We start from the raw sequence: 25075 nt of genomic DNA, 5'->3' as shown, positions 1-25075 counted from the left end.
GGGATCAGAGAGTTCTCTCTGTCTGCACATGTAATTATTGCAGTCTCAGGAATAGTTTGTTCTGTATTTCTGACTCCTTTCTGCCAGGCCTTCTCATTTAACATGCTCATAATGTGACTTTAAAATCTCAGATGAATCCCTGATAATTGTAGTTACTGTTGCTAATGCTGTCAAAGCTCCCTGCTCTCCCACGGCATACTTAAGCAGTTTATAATGATGAGGGCATACTCAACATTTCAAACTCAGTGATATTTTCCAGACAATGAACCCTTTATTTTTAACTAAAGCATGCCCTTCTGATAACAAGCTGAAATTAAAACTATATCTAGCTTTTTTTAGCTGTAGCTAGCAAGCTAAATAAGCTAACGCTAGCTCCATTAGGTGGTTGAAAGCTCTGTTTTGGTATAGAAAAACTAAGATAAACAGCTTACTACCATCACAACTCCTTGAATACTGAGTAATATCACTCTGACTACAGCCCTGTGCGCTATACTATGTGGGGGAAATACTAGGCTTGACAGGCCTGCTGTGCAAAGCTACTGTTGTGGGATACGATTAGGGGAATAACTGCTTAGTGAGATCTCAGTTATAATACAGTAATACAATGTGAAATCCTAATTTTTTTTGCTACAGTACGTTTAGATATCACAAGTATCATATGTGTGCACACTTCTATAAAATGTTGCAATACATTTATTATATAATGTAACATGGCTGATGCTTACAATTTAGTATGTACTGTGGCATGGCTGTACTATCTGGAAGGAAATCTGAGGAGGCATGAAGGGTATGATATGTTTTACGCTAGGCTACACGGGTTACCTACCAGGATGGTGGTGATGACGAGGGATCGGTTAGCCAGGGAATCGGTGATGTTCATCCCTTTTCGCTTCGGCAGTTCTGTGATGTTAAGACCTCCCGACACACTCCACTTCCCCACCTGCAGAAGATGAAAAAGGTGTAGCTCAGTGTTCTGTGTGTGTTGGTGGACTGTGACCCCAGCACACACCCCCCCTCCTAACAGTGTCCCACATTAGTGCCAGGTTGAACACTTCTCCAGCAACATTAGGTGATTGGCTGTGTCACCTTTATCTCAGCAGGCCAAGGTGTTTTTGAGAGCAGAGGTTAGTTATGTGCGTTTCTGGAATAAAAAAAGGGTTATGGGTAGGCATGGCAACAAACCAAAGATGCCAAAAATAAACTAAACATATTTTTATAACGGTATTTTGCAATGAAATCCCAAAGTAGAAACGATTCTCATAACATGCAAATCGACTGAATCACTTCCCCCTTTTTTTTTTACATAAATTGAATAAAGTAGACAAATTATATATTATAAATGATAATGATTCATGATATTATATTGGTAAGTTGAAGTTGAGAGTTTCTGAAATATTGTAAATGTGAATAAAAAAGAAATATAAAGCTGAACAATAGGACTAAAACAAACACAACTTAACCTTCCTATTGTCTTTGTTTTCCCCCCCTTACTTTGGTGTTCTCGGTCAAATTTGACCGGTCCTGTTTTAACTGCTATTACATTAACACAAAAACCATTAATCATCACCAAATTTCATTTAACACCCTTTCAAACTGTAAATATTGTATCAGACTACTGGTATACATGAACAACTGCAGTAAATATACAAATAATGGACACTGAACATGTATTGCGTGTGCCAGGTGTGATCCATGTGGGGGGATGGGCACACAAGAGCGGGAAATGTATCAAATTGTTCTGTGTGTGTGTGTGTGTGTGCCAGGTGTGATTCACATGGGGAGATGGGCACATAAGGGGGGGGGGGGGACACATCTAGAGTATGTGTGTGTTTGGGTGTGTGTTTTATCTGATCTGGATGGTTACCATTTCTTTATGGCGGTCATTTTTGACCGGGAACACCATGGGTGTTACAAAGTTGACTAAATCATCCAAAATTCAATGAAAGTGGTGATCAGCAATTTTATATGTTCAAATGTCTACTTTGAAGGATATCATAAAGCCTTAATGCAATCGAATGTAAAACAAAAAAGTTATGATTGATGAAAGTAGTAAATCGGTCAGATTTGACCCGAAGACAACAGGAGGGTTAAATAAAATTTGAAAGTATTGTAAAAAGGTTAGTTCATTTGAATGAAGGCACAGCAGGCTGGTTGGATCACACAGTAAATGTGATCTTGCTCTGCAGTCTCAGTGAGATGAGCCAAGAGATTTGAACAAATACAAGGATTCATACATGCGAGAAGCCCGCAGGCAAAAAAACTCTGCATATTGTAGAGACACTCTGGAACATATCATTAGCACAAATAGTCCTGTGGCTGTCTGTAACAATCTCTGTTTGCAAGTCGAGCCCTCCACCAAACCCTCCCCCTATCCCTCCTGTTTCCTCTATTACTACAGACTGAATATTCACTTGGGTTTGTGCTTCAGGTGGATCCATTTAAAGACGTTCGACCCCCCCTCAAAAAAGCATGAAAAACGTCTTGTTAATGTTCTCCCTGTTGAATCCAGAACGAGGCATATGCTCTAATTTGAAAAGCACATTAGTTACAGCTTGTCTCACAACCAAAGAGGACTCCAGGAGAGAGATTTAAAAATGTCTGAATGTTTTCCGCTTTGCAAAATTCTTTCCTAATTGTACCCAATTACAATTAGCTCAATTCATTAAACATGATAGACAATAGACCTGATTCAAAAGTTATTTACTCATGCAACCACATGGAGAGCATTGCATTTATTTCCCCCTCCCTAGCATGCATGGCTTCGACTGAAAGTGGCTCTCTGGAAACCTTTTCATAATTCCTGCACACGCTCAAACTTGGGCTAATATTCAATTACAATGGATTAGTTGAGAAAATTCCACCTCTTAACCGGCTCAAACAGTTAAAGCCGATTCCACGGATATACAAGAGAAGAAAAAAAAAATCCAGCAATCCGCAGAACGCTTCTGGATCAACGCTAACACACTTGAGCATGGGATTTGTCAGAGGCACAATGAGAAGATGCTAATGTTCCATCAAATACTTTTGCAAGATGAATGTACTTCAACTTAATTGACCACACGCAGGACAAGATGCCAGGGAAATACAGAAGAATAATTTCAAAGCTGCATTTTTACAAGCTTTATTCCTGCACAGAAGGGTTAGCTGAAAAGCCCCTGCTATTATATAGTGTTGAGCCTTTAGGGAGTACTTGAGGAAGTCATAATGGGACTTATCCCTATTTGATGTATTCATAATGTATGAAAGCCCTCTTGTAGAGAAAAGCTGTAATAGTCCAGAGGGCACTTTGCCTTCCAGTATAATAAAATAAGTTCTACATTACAAACCTTTTAGTTCGTTTTTTCTCTCCTGCTTTTTTTTGTAAAACATGTTTATACAGCTCATTACCACCAAACAGCATTTTGGGCATCATCTCAAATTATCATTAAGAGAGGCTGCAATTAACGCCCTAATGTGTACCCTAATCCAATTTGCTTTATGATCCACTAACTTATGCTTATGTTGAAACAGCCAATTTGCTTCCTTGTTAGGAGGTAAACGATACTGTCACATTTGCATTATCTGTTCCGCACCAGGAGGAAAATCTGAAACATATTTGTGAGATCAATAATTCATTAAATTACTTTCACGGTATAGGCCTAGCCATCACAGCTCTATATTTGTTTGCACTGCATGTGGGGACACATTGTTGTTGCGGTTTTATTACATTTTAGTAAAGAATGCATTGAAAACAAAGACAAAATGTACCTTTTCAAGTCCTTCCTCCTTCAGACTGATGATGTCCAGGTCGAAGTCTGTACGCAGACCAGATGACTTGTTGAACGACAGTCTCCCCGTCAAACCATCCCAGTGTGACTGAAAAATAACATATACATATTTATACTTATATTCAAACACACTCATTTAGTATGTACATATGTTGTCCCATCTACTCTCTTGTACAAGTATGTACACAATAAATAATTTAGTAGTTTTTCTATAGCAATATGGAAAAAGAGCTTCTAAATAAGCAGAGAAAACTGTAAGAAAACACACATCACGATCAAACACTACCACACCCTTTATCTTTTACTGTGAGTACATTCAGACGCACGCACACTTGCATGCGCACACACAGATCAAAAGTACAAACACCAACCATACAGGCTGCATTTCCTTTTTTTAATTACATTTTACATCTCAATGCCTCCAACGCATTTTCCCTCCAGACTACGGAGTTAATTAACAACCATCTCCTTTTGCTTGATTCCCCATGAGGGGGAGAAACACAAAACTGCCCCCTATTACAAATCCCTGATACCCGCAACCTCCACATGTGTGTTTATAAGCAAACACAAGACAGTCAACATTTCCCCTCACGTATGCTAATAGCGTATCCATCTTTCAGCTAACTCTCTGACCTGTATCTTTTTGTCATTGTGTGTTTTAGTTAAGTCTTAGCTTTTTTTTTTACAATTGTGGAGTATCAAAGAAGTCCTACTAAGATACATTTGTGTCTTACAGTATACATTTACTTTTTATTTCGAATGTGATCCCACTGAAAAAACAGACTTATTTAGTTGTCTATCGGTGTCATTTTCATTTGACTACATCTCTAAAAAGTCTCGGTACAATAGAGTAATCAATCCTTGTGTGTGAAGTTGCACACAGATATTTAAAATCCCAAACTGTCACAACCCCTAAAGGCTACAGCTCTCACTTGTCGTCAGTGTAGCTTGCCAAAAGTGTGTTGTAGAAGATTGAAGCTTAAAGCGGAAATGTGTGGCACTCTCTTTTTTCAAACCCCCTCATACCTCAATCCATCTGGCCTATCGCCACTGAGGTGGGTGGCATGTTCAAACGGCTCTAATTCAGAGAGTGACATAAATGCCTCAACCTCATCACATCCGAAGGGCCAATCTGACCTTCAGAACATGTCTGATGCCTGTCAAGAAGACTGTAAATCAGCCATGATTTGTGCTTTTATAACCAAACACAGTATGTTTGTATAAGGACATTGCTATACTGTTTCATTGGCTTTAGTTGTGATCTCTAAAAGTCACAAACTGCTTGTTGGGATAGCTAACAATGCTCACTGTTTCGACCGACCTTTTTGTAGTACGCAGACACAAGACAATGTTTGTTGTGCATTGTAATGTTGAAGGCCTTTGCAATATTGTGTTTGCAATATTGTGTTTGCACATTTGGCAGACAAGCAGGAATTGTCACTACAACTCAGAAACAAACAATAGTATTCACGGATGTAGTGCCAGTTGGAGATGTGTAGCTGAGAGGAACAATACAATGGATTTCATAGTTAAATGTTACACAATACACAATGAATTCTTGGTATTATAGGAATGGTTGAAAATGAGCACATCGTGAGTTGAATTAGACAATTGTAGTATCTCAGCTTCTAACATTGTGCTCACAATAATTATGTTGATGTCATTACAAATGGATGGTTGCACATTGTAACACTAGTTCTATAAATAAAGCAGCGAAACAGATCTTTAAACTGTAGGATTAACCCCTTATTATTGCCAAACCACATACTGTAAATCAGATTACATCTACTTTCACATCATCTCTAAAGGCTCCTGCACCAAACACTTCCTTCAGTTCACCACAGACCCTCTCAATCCTTTTCTAAATCTTCAAAGACCAAAGAAGCATCAGGGTTTGTTTGCTAGAGAACTTGAATTGGCACTGGACAAACACTGTGGTCAAACCATGCCATCTAACACCTCATTGCTCTTATTAGTGCGCTGCCCTGAAACCGCTAGCACCAGTCTTTAATCCCCACGGTTCAGGACTTTCTTGGGACTTTCCTTTTCAGTGCATTGCTCTTAAAAGGAATGCACAGTGACTGGCATCATTGCTCCTAAACAGAAGCAGGATTCCAAACATCTATCCTACCCCTCCTATGTTTGCAGCACACAAATAAATTGTTGTTCCCTGTGTTTGAATGGTGCCACTATTTTTATATCAGAGTTTTCTTTCTCAAGGACGCTGCCTGCTGGTAAAAGAAAGCCTTGGAGGAGCCACCAACCAATGTCAAACCTCCCACTTACACACAACTTATTTAAAAAGATGCTCTAGGGGAAACAGACGATTATATATTTTCTCTTTTTTAGCCCTGATATTACCCCTGTTCACCAGAGCCACGTCATCCTCAGCTACACCATACTTAACTCCCCACATCCTGGTACCAAAGTGGCCACTGCTGTTATACCATGAGTTCAGGGTCACCCCGAATTTTCTTCTGTCAAGTGGATGGACCCCATGAGGAGCCACATACACACGTGCATTCTTCCCTTTGTACACTGGGTGAGAGGCTGATGCCAACGGACCTACAGTACAGTTTGTTACAGACGGCCCACTGCTCCCCCATCTCTCTCATTGGAGAACAATTGCAGGCCAGGCAATATCACAGTATGACAAAGGAATTATGTTTTTTGTGACATCTGAAGGTTGCCAGCCCCGGCCACCATGTTATTCTGACTTAGGCCTTGGTTCCTCTGTGGTTTAAGCATTTTTACTTCTTTAGTGTCTTTAATATCTTGATGGAGTAGGATGCTGTGGACAGGTGAGTCAGGCTCAGGAGATCTATGGCCACACTCTAACTGTCATCACAGTATATCTGAAGAGCGATCCTCTCTGGAAATCAGCCCAAACTGGCCAAAAGTATCCTGAAATTGGTGGGTTTGCTGTCCATTAGGGCGTGTAAAGCACGACACAGACCGACCTAACCTGTACATGGAGGCTATCATTGAACAAAGCTGTTGTTACTGAACTGAAGTTCATTTTTATAATGTTAAGTGGCTGAGGAAAGAATTTGTTTTACAGTTTCCATGATTAAGGGGTCCCTGCTTTGAGGGGAGGCCTCTATAATACAGATCTATGAGGTGAATGGTTTAATTTTGCAATAATAGGGGCAATTCTAAAAGTCAAAAACAAATGGAATTCCTACCATTTAAAAACCACACCCAGGATAAATAGAAATACAAATTATTTTGTTGTTTGAACAATTCAAGATACAAACAGTAGCATCTCTGCACACCCTTAATCTGCCATCCTGCACAGGCTTGTTTGTGCATTCTGACGCCCTGTCAGACTCTCTTGTTAGATTAAATAAGAGCCGATTACACTAGTTGTGCTTTCAAAAGGTTGCAGTACGTGCTTTCTGGAAAATAGGTTATGAATGCAGGGAATTTATAAAGCTGACAACAACACTGCTTTGATGTGTCTATCAAGGCTTGGTTTGCTTTGTGTGTGGATGTGATTGATTTGCTCGGTAAATATCCAAGTCTCAAATGACAACAAAGTCCTCTCTCCACTTCTATTGTCGCGTTCACCAATCAGTATGCTCTAATATCAATAACACTTAATTCAAATGGTAACAGGCCAAAGGTCTCCCATCACCTCTTTGATGAAACTCATGAAGCGCCCTCCAAATCTCCAGGGTTTGTGGCGGTGGCACTGCAGCGAGTTTACCGTCATCTGTGGCGCGTGCTGGTACGAGACGGATACAATGTGGACTGCATCATAGGTCAGAGCCGCATCTGTCTGGAATAAGGGGTGAACATTAATTCAGCTGATGCCTGCGGAAAGACATTAATAGTTTGATCACCATCAATCTAATCTCCACACTGCTGATGAAAGATTCAAAGGAACTGTGCAGGCTTTTATAGTTCAAATTTCCTTTGATACAGATATGACATTTTTAGATTAATTATAACCCTCTGAGTCCCTAATGTTATTACATGACGGGTTTTAAAGGCCCACTTTACACAACTATAAAGAATATGTATACATATACTTATATATAAATGTATTTGCCGGCTTAATGACTCTGATAATGAAATCCTCTTGGCCTTATCAAACATAAGGTTTAGTACTACACGCTACCAATCGCAGCTGTGGAGACATTGGTATAGTTGTCTCTTTGTAGGACACTGATTTGAACTATTCTTAAACTATGATTTTTTTTTGTTATGCTGTGTATGTAATTTATTATATTGTATGTAATGTATCATTTATCAACACCTGGTGTGTTTTGTTTTTTAGTTTTATTGACTATACTGCAGTTTGTGTCTTTTTCTCATATTAAAATGAACACGTCTCTGTAGCACCTTTTATACATACTGTATTTACTGTTGGAAATCCTTTGTGTTTTGCCAGCCTATGTATTTAACAGATCTTTTAAAAATGTAATTCAAAAATAATCAAGCTAATTGTTTAATATATCAATAGGATTTGCACTTTAATGGACACATGACACAAAAATGTTTATTTAAGTTAGACCATTTATCACAAATCAGCAATACATTTTCTGGCAGTATGTTATAAAAACAACACTGCTTTAATCCTCAACATCCTGTAGGTATGGATCTTACAAGAGATAGAAGCTTTCCATTATATTTCTGTGTTGATGTCATAATTAGATGTCTGCAGATTGTTTGGTAGTTCATTCATGCTATGAACCCCTTCCTCTATTTCATCCTAAACCGGCTGTTCTGAGTCTAATACCTGAACCGAGTGGGGCCATTGGAGTAAGCCAAAATCCCTCTCATTTCCTAGTTGCATACTGAGACAATGGTGCTTTGACCATTATAAACTATCCATTTGAGAACGAATGGCTGTAAAGGGATGCACCTGGTCTGAAACAACATGATTGGAGAATGGCACATCCAAAGGATAATTGGTCCAAATTGGCTTAATGAATGTTCTCTGCAGCATCATATCATTCCCATCTGAACCATTGGAAGTGTAAAAGATATGATTTGTGATTTTCTTGCAAATATCTGACTCTGGTTTTAAGTTTACGGATTTAAGCTGCAGGTTTTGGCTCGAATAATAGGAGATAAACATGTGTGGAACCTCAGGTTGTCCTTTGTGGTGTTTAAAACACCCAAATGGTTAACTGTGTTTGTAAAGTATATACCCTGTATACATAATGTATGTATAAGCTTGACTGATTTGTCCTCTCATGATCAACAAGACATTTTTTGATAAAATAACCACGAGTAAATAGGAGACATTGGGGTCCACACAATCCCAGGATAATATGTATTTACAAGATGATGGAACCACTCAGTATGGTACTGACGGTCATAGCACTTTTAAAATCCCTTAAAATATGCATTTTTCACATTCAAAATGTAGTCGAACTGTAGCTGAACTGCTCAAATTTGTTCACGTCTTTCATAGTATTAATCAAATACTACATGATAAACATCCTGAAGGAGTCAACTGTTTGTGTGTCAAATGGTGTTCTTAAGTGGTTACTCTAAAGTATATAGTGTTATAATTGCGTTTGTAACAGTTTTTTTTAGGGTTGCGGAGAGGATTAAAACCATGTGTTACCATGGAAAAAGCCATTATAGGCACAGATATAAATACATAGATTTGGTCCCTTTAAATATTTACATTTTTGTGACTGGCTTTAAGTGGAACAAGAACACAGAAGTAATAAAACATACCGTCATGACCCCCTCCAGCAGGCCTGAGTCAGCTTTATGTGGAAGCAGCCTTTCCATCGACCATTTCTCCACAATGGATGCGACCAGGGGATTATCCACATTCATGATGCGGAAGCCGGTCATGTTGACACCACAGTATCGATATGGCTCCAGGTCAATGGCCATCAGGTCCTTTTTGAGAGACAAAAGTCATACAAGATAGATTCTCATTTAATCTGCCAGCTCTCAACATCCCTGTTTTAAGTATTCATCCTGAATGCTTTCTCCTCACATGAAAAGAGAATGATGCAGCTGCTGATTAAAGCGATGCTATTTTAAGACCAAATAGAGTAAAAGGAAGGAGACACACATTAGTTTTCAATGTCAAATTAAGGGGTTTCAGCAGAGTGTCTGGAAGCAGTGTCTGTTATATCAAGGAAATCTGAAAAGCTCTTCTGCTGGCAGAGCCTAAGAATTGACAAATTGTTATTTGTTTTGTGCCTACATAATAATGCATTACACTGCCTAAACTACAAGCTTGTGAAATGTTTTTGTCTAGTTTAAATCTGTCTATGTCAAATATTTTTTTATAGGTGCATATTTGTTTATCGGAAAATTGAAAATGTTATAATGAAATGAGACAAATCAAAGAACAAGAAAAGAAGCTAAGTTAATTCTGTTGTACCACATTAATAATCTACTAGTATTCCCTTGGCAACATCCAAGCAGAAAGCAATTCAATTTGAGCTGCTGTAATTTCTAGGGCAGCCATTGTAGCTGAAGTGTGAAGTCACATGTTGACACATGTCGTGCTGGAATAGGCCAGGGGGCTTGGAAAAGACATTTGGATGAACATAGATATTTCATTAGCACCCTGTGGGGTTAGTGCTGGGGGAACGAGAGCGTGTAAGACACTTACTAAAGAACGGTCGCCGCCAGTCACTGAAATATTTCTCCTTTTTTTATTTATTTCCCACTAGAACGCAATACAATACTCCCTTTTGTGAACAGAGATGAAAGAAAATCATTGTTGTTCTACTGTATATGACATTCAAAATGCTCAGAAAGGTAGATCGGGTTACAAGTTTCTCAGCTTTGAAGCTAATAATACAAACTAACTGGGACAGAATTGTTTGTAAAAAAGTATAATTCGTCTTTTGTGACATCCTCCTTTCTGTTAGTGCATTTTGGGATGTCAAAAAAGGGTCTTGTTCCAATTATAAGTTCACTTTTTGCAGTACTGCTTTGTAAACACATTTATAGCACACACTCAACACAATCCTACAGCAGCATTACACTAAAAACTTTACCCAGAGACCTGCTGTACATGTCTCCATACAGAAGTGTTATGGAGGTGACTAACATAACAAAGTTCTTAGCTTCAGGTTCTCATAGATGGCTATGACAGACTCATTTTAAAGGACATGGAAGTTATTACCACGTACCACTGCTATTACCTGTTCACGCTCTAATAAGTCGGCATTTCCTTCACCTCTGAAGATAAAACACAGACATCAGTGGATTCCATCGAGAGGAAATTGTAATGCCATGTATCGTTGCGAGTATTCATCACTTTGGATCAATTCAAGCCGCCAGGTATAATCTCCTTAATGGTGTGTCTATCAATATGACAGCTTATGGCAGCATTAGATATATAGCACACTGTGATTCCACAAAGATATCCTGCCTACACGTGGAACATATTGTCGAAATAAATACCAGTTAATCCTCTTGTAAATAAATGCACCTATGTTCTGCAACTGTAAAACCTTGACACATAAATCAGAGTCCTGGCAATTTAAGTGATATTTGTTCGTCCTATTAAAGCAATAGACATGTTACAGTGCAATAACGTATGGCTGCACGATGTCATTGCCACGCTGTCAAGTGTGAAAGATGACACACATCATGGCTGGACCTTTGTGCCATATCGCATCATCACAACAGGCTGGACGTGTGTGCGCGCATGAGAAGCACAAACAGAGACGATAACACACAGCGAAAGGAACAGCACACATCACGCTGGTATTCATTTCCATGCAGTCTGTTTGTCTCCAGATAGTCGGCGTCTCAGTGACGAGCAGCGAGGCTCCCTGCTGGGTCTGCTTGTATAAGTCAGACAAGATCATTTTATAGCGGAGTGAAAACACAAAATTCTCCAGATGGGAATGAATCTGTACTATTACCCATGTTAGGTTGTGTTAAGTATATTTGATTGTGAAAAAGATACAAGCCTTAGGTTGGCTTGAAGAAATATGTTGAATTATGAATACCAACGACTTTTGAGACTTAATATTTAAGGATTTCTCTGCACAATAACTCTAATATGTCTATACATCTTCTCTGATGAATAAACAACGTTTTATTTTTGTATTTAATTAAATCACATCATTCTGTAGTCTTGTGGTTCTGTTTTGTTGAACAGAACCACAAGTTTATACTAAGCTTACCCTCATTGATGACATGGTGCAGACAAAATAATAACTAAACATTATTTTCCATTCATGAAGGTAGATTTTGTGCTACCATTTTTTTCACATTTTGAATATTTTCCTTTTGAATATAGAATTAATCGTATATAATTTAAGATCTCACAGAGGAACTTGGAACCACTTTCAATTTAAAATCTCAAGCTGTTTTTTATTCTGCCATCTCAAAGACTTCTGTTGTCTTCACTGTAAAGCAGTGCGTGTGTTTACTACAGCATACTGAAGACTGCATTATGCCTACAGCTTGTCAAACTAAATTGATATTATGGACTTGGTCCAAACCCCATTGGCAATTAGCCACTATTCATCAAAAACTCAAGCGGCGGGAGATGAGAACAAACAAGGCTCTTATTTGCATTAACAAGCATGGTACATTACCAGAGTGGTGAAGATATAGGAGTAATACTCCGTCATCATCCCCATGGTCTGCGCCTGCAAGGATACAGAGACAGTGGATGGGAAAGAGAGTGTGAATGAAAAGAGGCAGGTTGGAGAACATTTTATATTTGTTCATGTCTGAGCATTTTAAAATCAACAGCACAGTAATCACAAACAATACCAAAAAGACGTCATCAGTAATGGAACAAATTGCCATGTTTTAATGAGCATATTGACTAACACGCTGTTCATTTTGTGGGCGAGTTTCTGCTATTCCTTGTCAGGATTTTTGCACCATATGTGGTCCACAGAATTACAGAATAGCAACAGTACTCGATGCTTTTCTATGCATTTAAATGGTTTGCAATGGCTTGGTGCATGTGACGTTATTCCAGCAGAGAAGAGTGCCTTCAATCAAAAGAGCTCGGTAATCTTTGCCTCATATCCCAACACTCCATCACTGCCACTTGTTTCACTCAATCTACATTCAAAGGCACCGTGTTCCCATGGCGGCTGTTCTGCGCATTTAATTGTACCATCTGTCGTGAAAACAAAAGCCAAGGTTATGTAAATAAGATGCTTATGTGGAGGCAAATGTACTTCTCCATCCATAAACATCAAGCCAAATACATGACATTGAAACTTGGTGTCACGCTTTGTATTGTTAGCAGGAGTTTTCTTTCATTAAAGTAATTTCTCCACTGCCGCCAGATGGATTTATTAGTGTGACACAATGTGATGGTGTCAACATTTCTATTTGTTAACGTCTTATTTTTGGAAACCTATCCCTTTTCCCACCAATACTGTAGCAGGGTCACAGCAGAAAATATAATAAAAATACAAACACACAATATAAAAAGGCTCTCTGAGTTCTTTTAAAATACACCAGGGACATGTTTCTCATTTTCTCCCATCCAATCTGAGAGGAAGTATAACCTGACAGAGGCGTGTTGGAGGCAGTTGAGCCTGTCAGGGCGAAGACAGGACTCGACATATTGTTAGGAATCATAATATGAGAAGTGAAATATGCCAAGGGCATTATGCAGTACTTGGTATTTAAACCCTGTTAAAATAGAGACTCTCCTTCATACGTATGCTGTACCAGTCAAGTCACATTACACATGAATTCAATTATGTCCTTTCAATGCTACTTATATTCTTGGAAAGGACCAACCTTTTTGTAAATCTGTAAATGGAGCAGTCTACATATTTTAAGATAGCTCGTACATTTTGTCACTTATGCAAATCAAACGTAGGTGATAATCTTTCCAAGTTTGCCTTTAGTAAGACTGTTGTTTTAGGTTTTGACACACGACTTATGGAGGGATCATGCGTTGTGTGCTGCAATATTGATAGTGGCTTGACTAACAGATTCTTAGTATATACTTCGAATGTAATCTTTATGTTTGTAAGCAGCAATGGCTAAAGTTCCCTCTATATACGAATATTTCGGGTTTTGTGCTGAAGGTGGGATTAGACAAGCTAATTTAAAGTGGACCTATCATGCTATATTATAATAATATAGTGTAGGACCATACCTATATAAGGCATATTTATACTTTTTTTTTTTCAAAATACCAAACAGATCATGCATTTTAGCCATGCCTCATTTCGCTCAATTTGCACTTTTTTAGCCCTGTTTCTGCAAGGGCTGATTCTGTGAGAACAGCACCATCTACAGGCCTGGCATATGTACTACAGCGTCTCCAGCGCTTTCGAACGGCAATGGCCGTGGCTGTCTCCTCCTGATTGGTGGAGTTGGCCCAATAGCCGTAGCGCCACCGTCCTGACGTCAGGACAGTGTTCAAATCTGGATCAGTTTTTATCAGATCCGTTGCAGCCCCTTTTTTAGAGATTTGGGTATGGAGGAAAATAGAGAGGGTTGTGTTTTCTGACACTTGGTGAGTTCCCTGGAACACCGGGGACACATATTCATGTATAAAAGACGTACACAAGTGCATTTTGCATGATAGGTCCCCTTTAAAATGTCAACTGTGGCTTTTCATGGCTTTTCATTATTATTTTTGTCATTTTACAAATGAAGATTAACTGAGCAATTAATGAGTAATTAAACCAGGAATGGATGTGTACCTCATTTGCACCATAAACTTTATTGAGGCTATTATAGCCAGGATACATGGCCCTGTTGCCACAAAAAGCAGTTCAACTCATACCAAATAAAAACTTGTTTTCCCTTATTTCTACTGTCAGTAGCTTTTTTGCCTTCAAACCTTTTCTCACTTCTTGTCTCTAAAGGACACAGATTCCTTGGTGCGAGATGTGCAGACTGGCCACAAGCGAATATGTGTCAACTTAGATCTCAATAACTTGAGAGGACTGAGTTATTTAAACAACTAGGGAGCGGATGATGCATTAGGTACACATGTTAACAGAAACTGACAGCACACAAAGTGGAGGAGGGGGGGGATCCGGCAGCCTGTTCCTGACATCTATAAAGCATTAGACCACCTACACAATCTCTACCCTATGCATCACACTGACAGTTCTCTGTTGACTGACAATCATTTATATCAAAACATGTTTGAATTATGAAGCGTCTTGGATGTTATGCCTCTGTGGGATGTATATTCAAGTCTGCCTAATAATTTATTCCTGGAAAGTGTCGGCAATCTTTGTAACAAGTAAACACTATTTTAATTGTATTCTATGCTCTATCTGTTATACAATTGTCAAATGTTAAACTGGATTACCCCAATGGTAAGAACTACACAATACAGTTTTGCAGTCTATAAGACAAAGCCTGTTTCAACAGATGCGAAAGAACATCTGTGCTTCAAAATTCATCACAGCTCGACATGAAACTATTACATGTTTCTCTGCCAAACATCAAAAGAGGGTTGTTCACTCCAGGAAGTAAACAAATACACAACGATCGATTGGTCAGTTCCATATTTGATATCTACTGATGGACACTACTGCAGTTTCTTTTAAGTTGTTCCGACAGCAGAATGTCACTGCTGCTTAATTATAACCGACGCACCTTCTGCTGCTACTCTGCTGCCAAGTTCTTGGCAAATCAAAGCCTCTGTATTTCCATCACAACACATCTGATCAACTGAATGTTAAAGAATCAACGGGTGCTGGTGACAGCTGTGTGGAAGAGAACCACATGCTTTCAGATTCCTGCTTCATGCTCAGATCTGACATCAGAAGGCCTGTGCCACACTCTCTCACTAACCTGCTTGAGGACTTGTGCAGCCATTTGGTGACTGCAGTCGAAGATGATGCGAAACTCCCGGCTCCTCTTCATTTCCTTAAGAAGGGGTCTCGTGTCCTGTGAGTCGAGAGGTAGCTGACGGATCTTTAGCCTAATGTTGTACCTGGACGGGGCCATTATCAGCTCCTGTAGTCTTATAAGCCCTACAGAAAAGAAACAGTAGAAATAAATACATGGCAGCAGAGAAAAGGCAGTCCCATTTATTGTTTTTAGTCCGTTGTTTTTAATTGGAATGGAGTACTTTGCCAATGAGAATACAGTAACATTGCAATAGTGTGTTCACCTGTGCTGTCATCATATACGACGGTGGCTGTTTTCCATTTGAGAGACTGCACCAGGTCCAGGATAGCATAGCTTAGTGAAGAATAATCCGGGTATAAATTGGCATAAAAGCTGTCCCTGTTGTCCAGGGGGTGATGTTTCCATCGCACCTGGACGTGCGGCACTTCCAACGCATTGCAGATTGACTGCACGGCGTTTGACGATGAACTATGTGAGGGCCCAAAGATTGCCACTACACCTAGAGAAAGCTGGTCACAAGCTACAGAAGAGTAAGAGAAGAGAGCTTGAGAAATGAAGTGTGGTACATCTTCAGTCAATGGTCCATTTACAAAATACTTCTAAATACTTAAGGTATGTTCCACTAAATATCACAGTTTGATGCCATTAAACAATTATAATTATCAAACTAACACGAACATTTTGTTGCTTTTGACTGAACAGATTCCTTTCCTCACTGTAATCACAATCCGTGAATAGACAGAGAACAAGCCACTCACCTTTTCTCGATGCCTCAAAACTGTCGTAGATATTAATCCTCTGTATGTCATATGTTAATGTTGTGTTTGGCAACAAAGTCCTGTTTCTGTTAATGCTATTGACAGCAAATTTAAAGGCAAGCTCCTCCGCACTAACAAGTGAAACGGGTCCATCGGTCTGTTCGAAAATCCCACCTGAAAGACAAAAGAGAAAGACTCGTAAGGCCCATGACTGTCGGCATCAGACATTATCGCAAGCAGAAGGAGAAACGCGGTCACATTTCCAGGTGGCACTAAATGGAGAAAATATTTACAGACATTTGCACTTAGGACTCGCAGTGAGAGGGCAGCGCACATAACACAAGGTATTACATTTACTCAGCAAACAAGGAGCAACCCTCTGTCTTTTCAGAGAAGCCTGTAAAAGCCAATATCAGCTTTGAAGTCTCGAGCCCTAGTGGATTTCAGGAGTGTGTGTGTGTTTCTGTCTATTCCATCAGGGCAGCATAATATCTCAGGCTCTTGTCTTTCCATTAAGGTGTCCTTTTATTTTACCAGAAAACATATTGCTGGTGCAGATAAGGGCACTCTTCTTTTACATAAAATTCAAAGGAAAGTATTTTTCCATTTTTTTAGATGGACTGTGCTACTGCATACAACTTACAAAACATGTTTATGAGCACATCAAAGTGGACTTTCACTTTGGTGGTGTGTATCAAACCAACGGTGCTGCACTACATCCTGCAGTGTGATGGAAAAAATACTTTTTTCTTCAATAGTTTGCCAGATTAAAATGTGTCATTATGATTTTGGGCCTGCATGGCAATACAACTTAAAGAACCAGCACATAGTGTTTTCAGTTGAATTTAGTTAACTTAAAGGTGGGATATGTAATTTATTTCAGAAACACTTCTTATATTCCATGGAATGCTCTTAACATCCCGATAGCAATGAATACATGAAATGCTTGACAATAAATACATTAAAAAATGTCATCTGTGGAAGCCGTAGTACTGTGAAAAGCACGACCAATCATTTTAGCCAGCCCGGCTAAAATAACTGGATGGCCTACCTGCCTGTCAGCCTTCCATCTGTGCACAAACTTATCTCGTGCCCTCATTGGTCATGTGCGCGTTCGTGTGTGTTGGAGGAGGGGCTCTGTAAGGAAGTGGCAGATTTCTTCCGGCTGTGTATTTTCAAATTCTAGCACACTCGAGCTGGTTTCTCCAAAATTACCTACCCTACCTTTAAAGGGGACTTCACGGATATTATAGACCAGTTTATATGGAAATAACCACTCAATTCATGAAAATGGGTGTATCATTTTCTCTGTAGCTCTTAAAGGACCTTTCTAAATGATGATGTCATGGCGTTGGAGACTTACAGTTTATATTTAAATCACCGAAAGCCTGTGTTACATGGCACTGGAAATAAGTGCATTAATTTAACGCACAGTGGTTAACCAAATGATACAATTGCTTGCATATTTGGGAACGTAAGATGGAACTTAAGGAACTTATGACGTCTCTTTTCATATACTGAATTGTACTTGTGAAGAAAACAGTAGAAAAAAACGAAGTAATTCATTTATTTTGTCTATTTGTTGAACATTAAAAACAAAAAGTCAGAGTTTTTGTCTTCATATCCTCGGCATCTTACATTAAAATAGTTAGTGCACCTTCCATCAGCTGGGTGTAATTGGTAAAGTAACAAACATTAAATACTGACAATGTAAGACAACAAAGTCCCTGTGTAGCTCAGCCGCCGCCTTTAAGAAGACAGTTTAGACAGAATCTTAAAAGATGCCTGTAGGAACTTCAGCTTATGGAGGGACTGGCTCCTCCACCTCCTCTCTCATCGTGTTATCTATTTCAATAACAAAGCAAAATGTCTCTGCCATCTCCCGTCACTTCTGAAAAAGTTCACTGTCAACAAAAGTTGCAAATGTCTGTACTTAAGTTTAACGTTTATGGCCATCATTTGAGCTATAAAGACAACCTTTTGAAACCTGTTTTCCCTGCACATTTCCAAACACTAAATCACTGATATATCTTTAAAGCTATTTCTGTATTCTGATTCAGTCAGATCTCTCTTTAGGATAACCTTAAGATATCTTAATTGGAATGACACAACTCAGAGAAAAGCAGCAAACCTCACATTCAAGATGGTTTGCTTGATAAATGGAAATGTACCAGTTCTTAGAATTGGTGGCAATTAGCTACGTGACGATGGACTTGATTGATTATTTGACTAATGGTTTCAGAGGTTGCTTAATTTTGTCGGAAGTTAATGAGCTGTCTGTTCATTTCACTGGAATATTGATATTGTTGCCAACAGTTGGATGATTGAGATACTTCTTGAAATAATCTTTAAAACAATGTTGATGTATGTACATTCCAAGCAGTAACTGGATTAATATGCTTTATAACACACGACACAGGAACACATCTATAAAAATGGCTTTAATTGAATTACCCCTAATTACTCAAATAGCACAAAGTTATTTATCTTATTTTGGTGCTGTTTTTGTGTTATTTGCGTTAAGGATTCTGTTTTTCCCATGGCCTGGCACACACACACACTGCCTTACAATCTGGTATTATTTCACTAATCCTGGAGAATACCTAGTCACAGAGTGCCGAGCTTGGAGAAAAATAGCACCTGTGACCCGCTGATGCCCCCGAACAGACCCCTAATGCCGTGATAACTGACGCACGTCTCTGCTGCTGTAGGCAGAGAGGCTGTTCCTGAAGCCAAGCTCATCTAACTATTTATGAGTCAAAGCCTCCCTGGATGCGAGAGGACGTGATGCATAAACCGCCCGGTGGAATGCGTCACATTAAAATAAATGAATCCTTCCATGTCACGGGGAAATCTCATTAGAGTACATTAAGTAATTGCTGGAGTATATAGTCATTTGACTGTTAAGAGGATAAAATGTGCATTGCACAGAAGCACTTTAACAAATTTAATAAACAGGGGGAAACCTGCTCCTTGGGAGGAAAATCCTGTGGATAATTTGCTTTGCCCTTTTCAGAATTCTGCCATAAGCACAATAGCTTTAAAGCCTTAATGTAGAAAGAGCTCCCGCATCTCCATCCAATAAAGAATAAGCAGAAGCACAGCACAAAATGCACTCTAATGATGTACAGATTGAAATATGTTTAAACGTTCCCATTCAAACCACCACCCTGAATGTTCGTTATTGCAGTGCGCGCGTGCAAATTGAGATGCATGAAATGCAGACTTGTACTTGTAAATCTCAGTCAAAAGGCTTCAAATTAGCATGTCTCCAATAGACAAGAACACAAAGGGCTCTAATTAGTCTCTAAGGTCCTACCACAATATATAAATCAGCCACTAATTGCAGCTGTTTCCATAATTCGTCCTTTGAGGACTTTGTGGATAAGCTGCATTCAAAAGGCACAGACGGATGTATGTGAAGAGGGGACGACTGGAAAGTTAACTCTTGCACTGCAGAAACTGAAACCAGACCATTAAAACTGAACAGAAATATTAACAGAGAGTAGGGGCAGCTAGTAGTTGTGGTGTTATATGCAATTCAACTGTTATTCTATAGTATTGTGTACAAATGTGCAATATTAAACAAGTAAAGCTAATCATCTCTAAAACAGTCACTCCATCTTACACATTTCTTAAATAACAAATCTGCACTGTTTATTTTGCCCCGAGGCTTCAGGATCTAAAGTAATGAGCCTGAGACGACATTTGTAGCTGATTTAATTTATCCTAGTGGTCGTTTAATAGTGCCATCGTGTATTATAGTATTTATGAAGCTTTCTACATTTACAAATAAAGGGATATATATGAGCAGTTGGCCATATATCTTACAAAATACTACAATGTGTTTATAGGGAGGCATGTGGCGCAGTGGACTAGTGCGTTGGTGTTCGGATCAGGGGAGCACTGCAGGTTCAAACCCCACAGGTTCAAACCCCACTGCAGTCAGCATGTCGTTGTGTCCCTGGGCAAGACACTTCACCCCAAATTGCTCCTGTGGGGATTGTCCACAGTATTGAGTATGTAAGTATAACAAGTAACAATAATATATATATATATATAATACTAAATAAATACAAATATTCAGAAAGATTTAAATAAACTAAAAATAAAACCAATGTGGATGACATTGGCACAACATGGTATTATATGTGCTAATGTAGTCATACATTTAAAAACAACTAAAACAATACATCAGGCATGCATGAGAGCCTTTGGTAATCTGTAGTCTGACAGAAAAAGCATTTTATTGTGAAACAGAAGCAGTGAGTGCAGAAGGGTTTGCAAAGCCTAAAGGAACTGACAGAGACAAGCTGTGTCGAGTCAAAAGCAGAGGTTTCACATTTCAGATGTACATGCCCTTGCAAAAATCCATGTTATAGCATGAAAGCCCACATGTGTTGTTTCCGCAAACAACATGGGCAAGTGCATAAGCCCACCCTCTGCTGTTATGTGGTGGCAGACTGCCTGCAAGCCAGCTTAGGTTGGAATCATCTGGGTACCACAGAAAATACTTATTTTTAACATCGACTGCGTTTACAGGCTTCAAAGAGACTGATCTGAGTGACAGGATGACAGTCTGCCAAAACAAAGCAACATGCAAATAGAATAACGCCAGGGCTGTTTTTCCTATAGTTTCTCCTGTTTGACATTTACAACATTGTTATCAAGTTACATTATAAAGTCGAGAAGTAGCATTGCACCAAATACATGTAAATTAGGGTGGTCCTTAGTGCCATGTACATTTTCGAATTCATTTATTTTAAGCTCCAACCACCGGAATTCGTTATGATAGTCAAGAAAACTCTCCTAAGTGAATGTTTTCCACAATCTGACAACATGTACCCCCCCTCCCTCATCGACCTGGGCTGCCACACCAGCAGCCACGGTGCTGCAACTGAGGCTACACTTCAAGGTCGATGAGGGAGGGGTAAATGTTGTCATACTGTATTAAATGCTATAATACACATTTCTGATCTAGTTAAACTGCTGAAAAGAGACAGCTTTTATCAATTTGTCTCAATATCTTGGCTCTTTTGGCTCAAATAAATAGCTTTTTGTAACATTCGTAATTTTTGCTGAGTGAAGAAGGCAGTGATGTATGTGTTCTGATCCTAAAGGTGCTGTGTGATCAGATGGAGTCTATTATGTTGATTTCAGATTATTCATTCAATTATTTCAGTCGTATGTATTTGCATATAAGAATATGTTTATAAGCATCCATTGTGTCGAGGAATCAGAGACTTTCAATTGTCAGCTGAAAGAAATCAAAATTAAACTGCTATTTTTTCTTTTTCGATATATCTTACGGATATTCGGATGTGTTCAAAAATAAATGCAGTACCCAATACTTAAAAGCATGCAAGGTCATATTCGGTATCCACACTTTCCACTACTGAGGTAAAACTGTGTTACCATTGCCCTTGTTCAACATGAAATCTGTGCAGAGAGGCGAGATAGATGACCTTTCTGTTATTTTTCTGACAAGAAACAATCTGACCTAACTTGCAGTTACAACCAGCTTCACACCAACATTGAAAATGTTGGTGTGAATTTAATTCTCTCACTTTCAAGCCTGTGTAACCCCCATGTTTTTGGGATTGGTTTAAAACCAGAACAGTTTTTTTTATTGTTTTAGTTGAAATTAACAACAAAAACGATAAAACACATTGAGATATGTTTAAAAAACACTTCATATTTTTCTCTATTTTTCTCATATCTACTCTCTATAAAAGACCTGCGAAATGCATAGATATGCGACACAGGAAATGGATCAGTCTAGATGGACATATCATGTAAGTATAAGTAGATAGGTTATGTGGTACATTAGTATATATTTTTGTTATTGCCTCCATTGTATGATACATTTTGCTTGTTTAAAAAGATTCCCTGCTACCACACACACCGATGCAGAATCCCAAACAATGAAACCAGCTCATTATGCTCTCGGATACATATGCACTCGCCCACTGCATCTCAGAGTGTTGCTCTGTTGTACCTCTCTTTTCACTGGTGGTATTCCCAATCTCCCTGTGAATAGCTTCCCGTCTCCCTGGATGTGCAACAACACTCAGTAACACAATGATGGCAGCAAACAATGACCGGCACAAAGCACACACACACACACACCACCATGAACGTTTAGAAATGTAGCCAATTTCAGGAAGAATATGTTCCCTCGTAATTATGGGAAACAACACAACACTTGGGACCAACTGTTCTACAGGACAATACCAGAGGAGAAGTTAGCCAATACTGCAGTTTGTATTACACATTATAAAAAAAAAGCAGGCCATGAATCTGTTACATTTAATCAATGATAAGTATCATGAGAGGAAATTAAGGGTGCTGGTTAATTAATGGTGTCTGGCAGCATGTTGGCTCATTAGTCAGCAAAGTCACCTCACAGCTAGACCGTTCTGGGTTTGATCTTAGCCGTGGTTCTTCTCCCCATGTTCACCTGCGTCCGTCGTCGTCCCCCCCCCCCACCCCCTCACTTCTGTGGTCTCCTCATGCAGTTAAAACACATGCAGGTCAGGTGAATGTAACACTCTAAAATTGCCTTGTGTGTTAGTGCGAATGTGTTTGTGGATGTGTTAGCCCTCCAGCAGGGCAGTGACCTGCACACGGTGTTCTCGTGTCTTTCTTCTAATGCTGCTCTCGTCCTTTAACCCTTAACAATACAGGGGCATAGATGAGTGGTTGATTAATTACTCGAGTGAAAAGACTAATGATTCAAAAGCTTGAATATATCAACCTGTAAATCCTACCATTATAGAAGCCCAAATAAAAATGCATTTGGAAATAAAACGCCAATATGGAGTTGCAGACAGGGTGGGAGAGCTGTTATTTTCCCATTATCAATTTAATCAATTATATTACGTAATATAGACAATTGGATAATGTTACAGTCATATAGGATAATGTTATGGGCACCAGTTATAATAATATACATCCTTTTATGTCCATCTTTGTGTTTTTTTTGTGTGTCTATAAACACTTGTACACACACACACATACACACACACACACACGTATCATAGTTAAGTACAATAGGGGCATATTGTTCCATATGCTAATGTGTAGTGGCTACATCTTCTATCAGACAGGTTATTAATTGGTATTGACTGTTTGTTCATACAGGTCTTTACTGTTAATATTATTTACGTACAAAGTGTGACATGCTAATGGTTGCACCCATGTTAATTGCTAAACGCTTCAGCTGACTAACAGTTTGAAGGACCCATGAGTCCTTGGGATCTTTAATTAAACAAGTGTTGATGTTTATTCCTGTATTTGCTCATTTAGCATTGAGGATTGTGACAGCATCAAAGAGGCTTGTTTTAAGCTTACAGTATTTTTTGGCCATTTAGTGTCGTAGCTTTTATGATTACAGGCGCTGTGTTTTGGTTGGCATCTGCTGTTTTGAATGTTCAAAGATTTGCGTACAGTATGAGCAAATGAAGCCTTAACTTCGTCTCTGATGGATAGCTCAATACTGGCTCAAACATAAAATAAATACAGTGATAATACTTTACCTCAAAGCCTGAAATTATGAACAAATAAGCATTTGGTTTAGCATTTAAAGCTGGTTGCCTGTATACCAAAGACATACATATCTAGCTTCTGGTCTAAATGTAGGACAATTTAAATGATGTATTTTACTGATGTATGTGTAAAACATACTTCCAAATGTGAATACCTCATTGCACACAGAATAAAAACTGTAATATAAAACGTCTTAAAACAGATTATTATTGACATACTGTAAGTGAGAACACCAGTGCACTCTAACATATATAACTATTGTTATCTATTGAAATATCAAGCAATACACATCAGGTACAAATATTTCCCCATATATTTATCCCCTTTGGGAACAAAACCCTGTATATATTTATTCATGGAGCAACACATACACTCGGCTTCACACACACCCTAGACACAGTATTCCTTCTCGGAGCATACTAAAGATTGCCTCGGCGACTTGTCTCACACACACAGACTCTCTGCAAAGCTGACTTGAATTAGAGCTTCCATTTGTCACTCAGACTGATTCATGCAGTCTTCATTGGTATCTTAATGAGGTATTTAACTCACTATTTGTAACTAACAATAACGTGGCAAATAATTGTTTCCTCAAATACTCCGCCTCCTAGTAATCCATTATGTAGAAAGAGTGTTTATATGTCTTACGCTGACATGCTGTACTAATAGTAAATGTATGTTTTGTTATATTCCATATTGCTTTTCACCACTGAATGCGTTCATTTATCCTCAACAATTTTGACTGCATTGCAGGATCCAAACCCTAAGATTCTTATTATCAAACAATCCCATATTGCTTATTTATGGCAGCTGGAACGTTAAGAGATGGAAGGAACAGATGACGCACGTTCAAGCGCACTTAATATCAAGTGTTTGTCCAACAAAGAGCCAAAGCCAGTTTCGAACAGACTGCTCTTAAGCCTCACCATATTCAACATTATTAAATGAAAACAAAAATGGAGGTCATGACGAGAAATCACTGATAAAAATGGTATTATCAAAAACCCCAATCACATCTTCATATTGCGAAATCATCAATCGTCGGTGACATGGTTTTAAGTGGCACAGCGATTAGACAAATGTTTCACGCGTGTACAACTTCACCAGATGATGATATATTATCATATAAATTGAATTTGGGCTTCTAATGTTTGAGTCCATAATGGGAAAGGCTGTTTTAATTATGTTATTTCTCCCTCT

At 38.8% G+C, this 25075-nt stretch overlaps 1 protein-coding gene across 1 annotated transcript in view; it reads right to left on the bottom strand.

Annotated features, from left to right (window-relative positions):
* Nucleotides 1-25075, bottom strand: part of LOC117468606 (glutamate receptor ionotropic, kainate 3) — an 85652-nt gene that overhangs the window by 23199 nt on the left and 37378 nt on the right. The window contains exons 2-9 of the mRNA XM_034112837.1: nucleotides 16328-16501; nucleotides 15832-16089; nucleotides 15510-15691; nucleotides 12311-12364; nucleotides 9465-9635; nucleotides 7405-7548; nucleotides 3748-3855; nucleotides 827-940 (exon numbers count right to left, since the gene is read on the bottom strand). Of these exons, the coding sequence (XP_033968728.1) occupies nucleotides 827-940; nucleotides 3748-3855; nucleotides 7405-7548; nucleotides 9465-9635; nucleotides 12311-12364; nucleotides 15510-15691; nucleotides 15832-16089; nucleotides 16328-16501 (1205 nt within the window). The remainder of the gene's footprint in view (nucleotides 1-826; nucleotides 941-3747; nucleotides 3856-7404; nucleotides 7549-9464; nucleotides 9636-12310; nucleotides 12365-15509; nucleotides 15692-15831; nucleotides 16090-16327; nucleotides 16502-25075) is intronic.

The sequence above is a fragment of the Trematomus bernacchii genome, unplaced genomic scaffold (assembly GCF_902827165.1).
Source record: "Trematomus bernacchii unplaced genomic scaffold, fTreBer1.1, whole genome shotgun sequence".
Lineage (NCBI taxonomy): Eukaryota > Metazoa > Chordata > Actinopteri > Perciformes > Nototheniidae > Trematomus > Trematomus bernacchii.
Note: the sequence above shows the minus strand (reverse complement) of the source record. Positions and strands in the feature narration are given on the sequence as shown.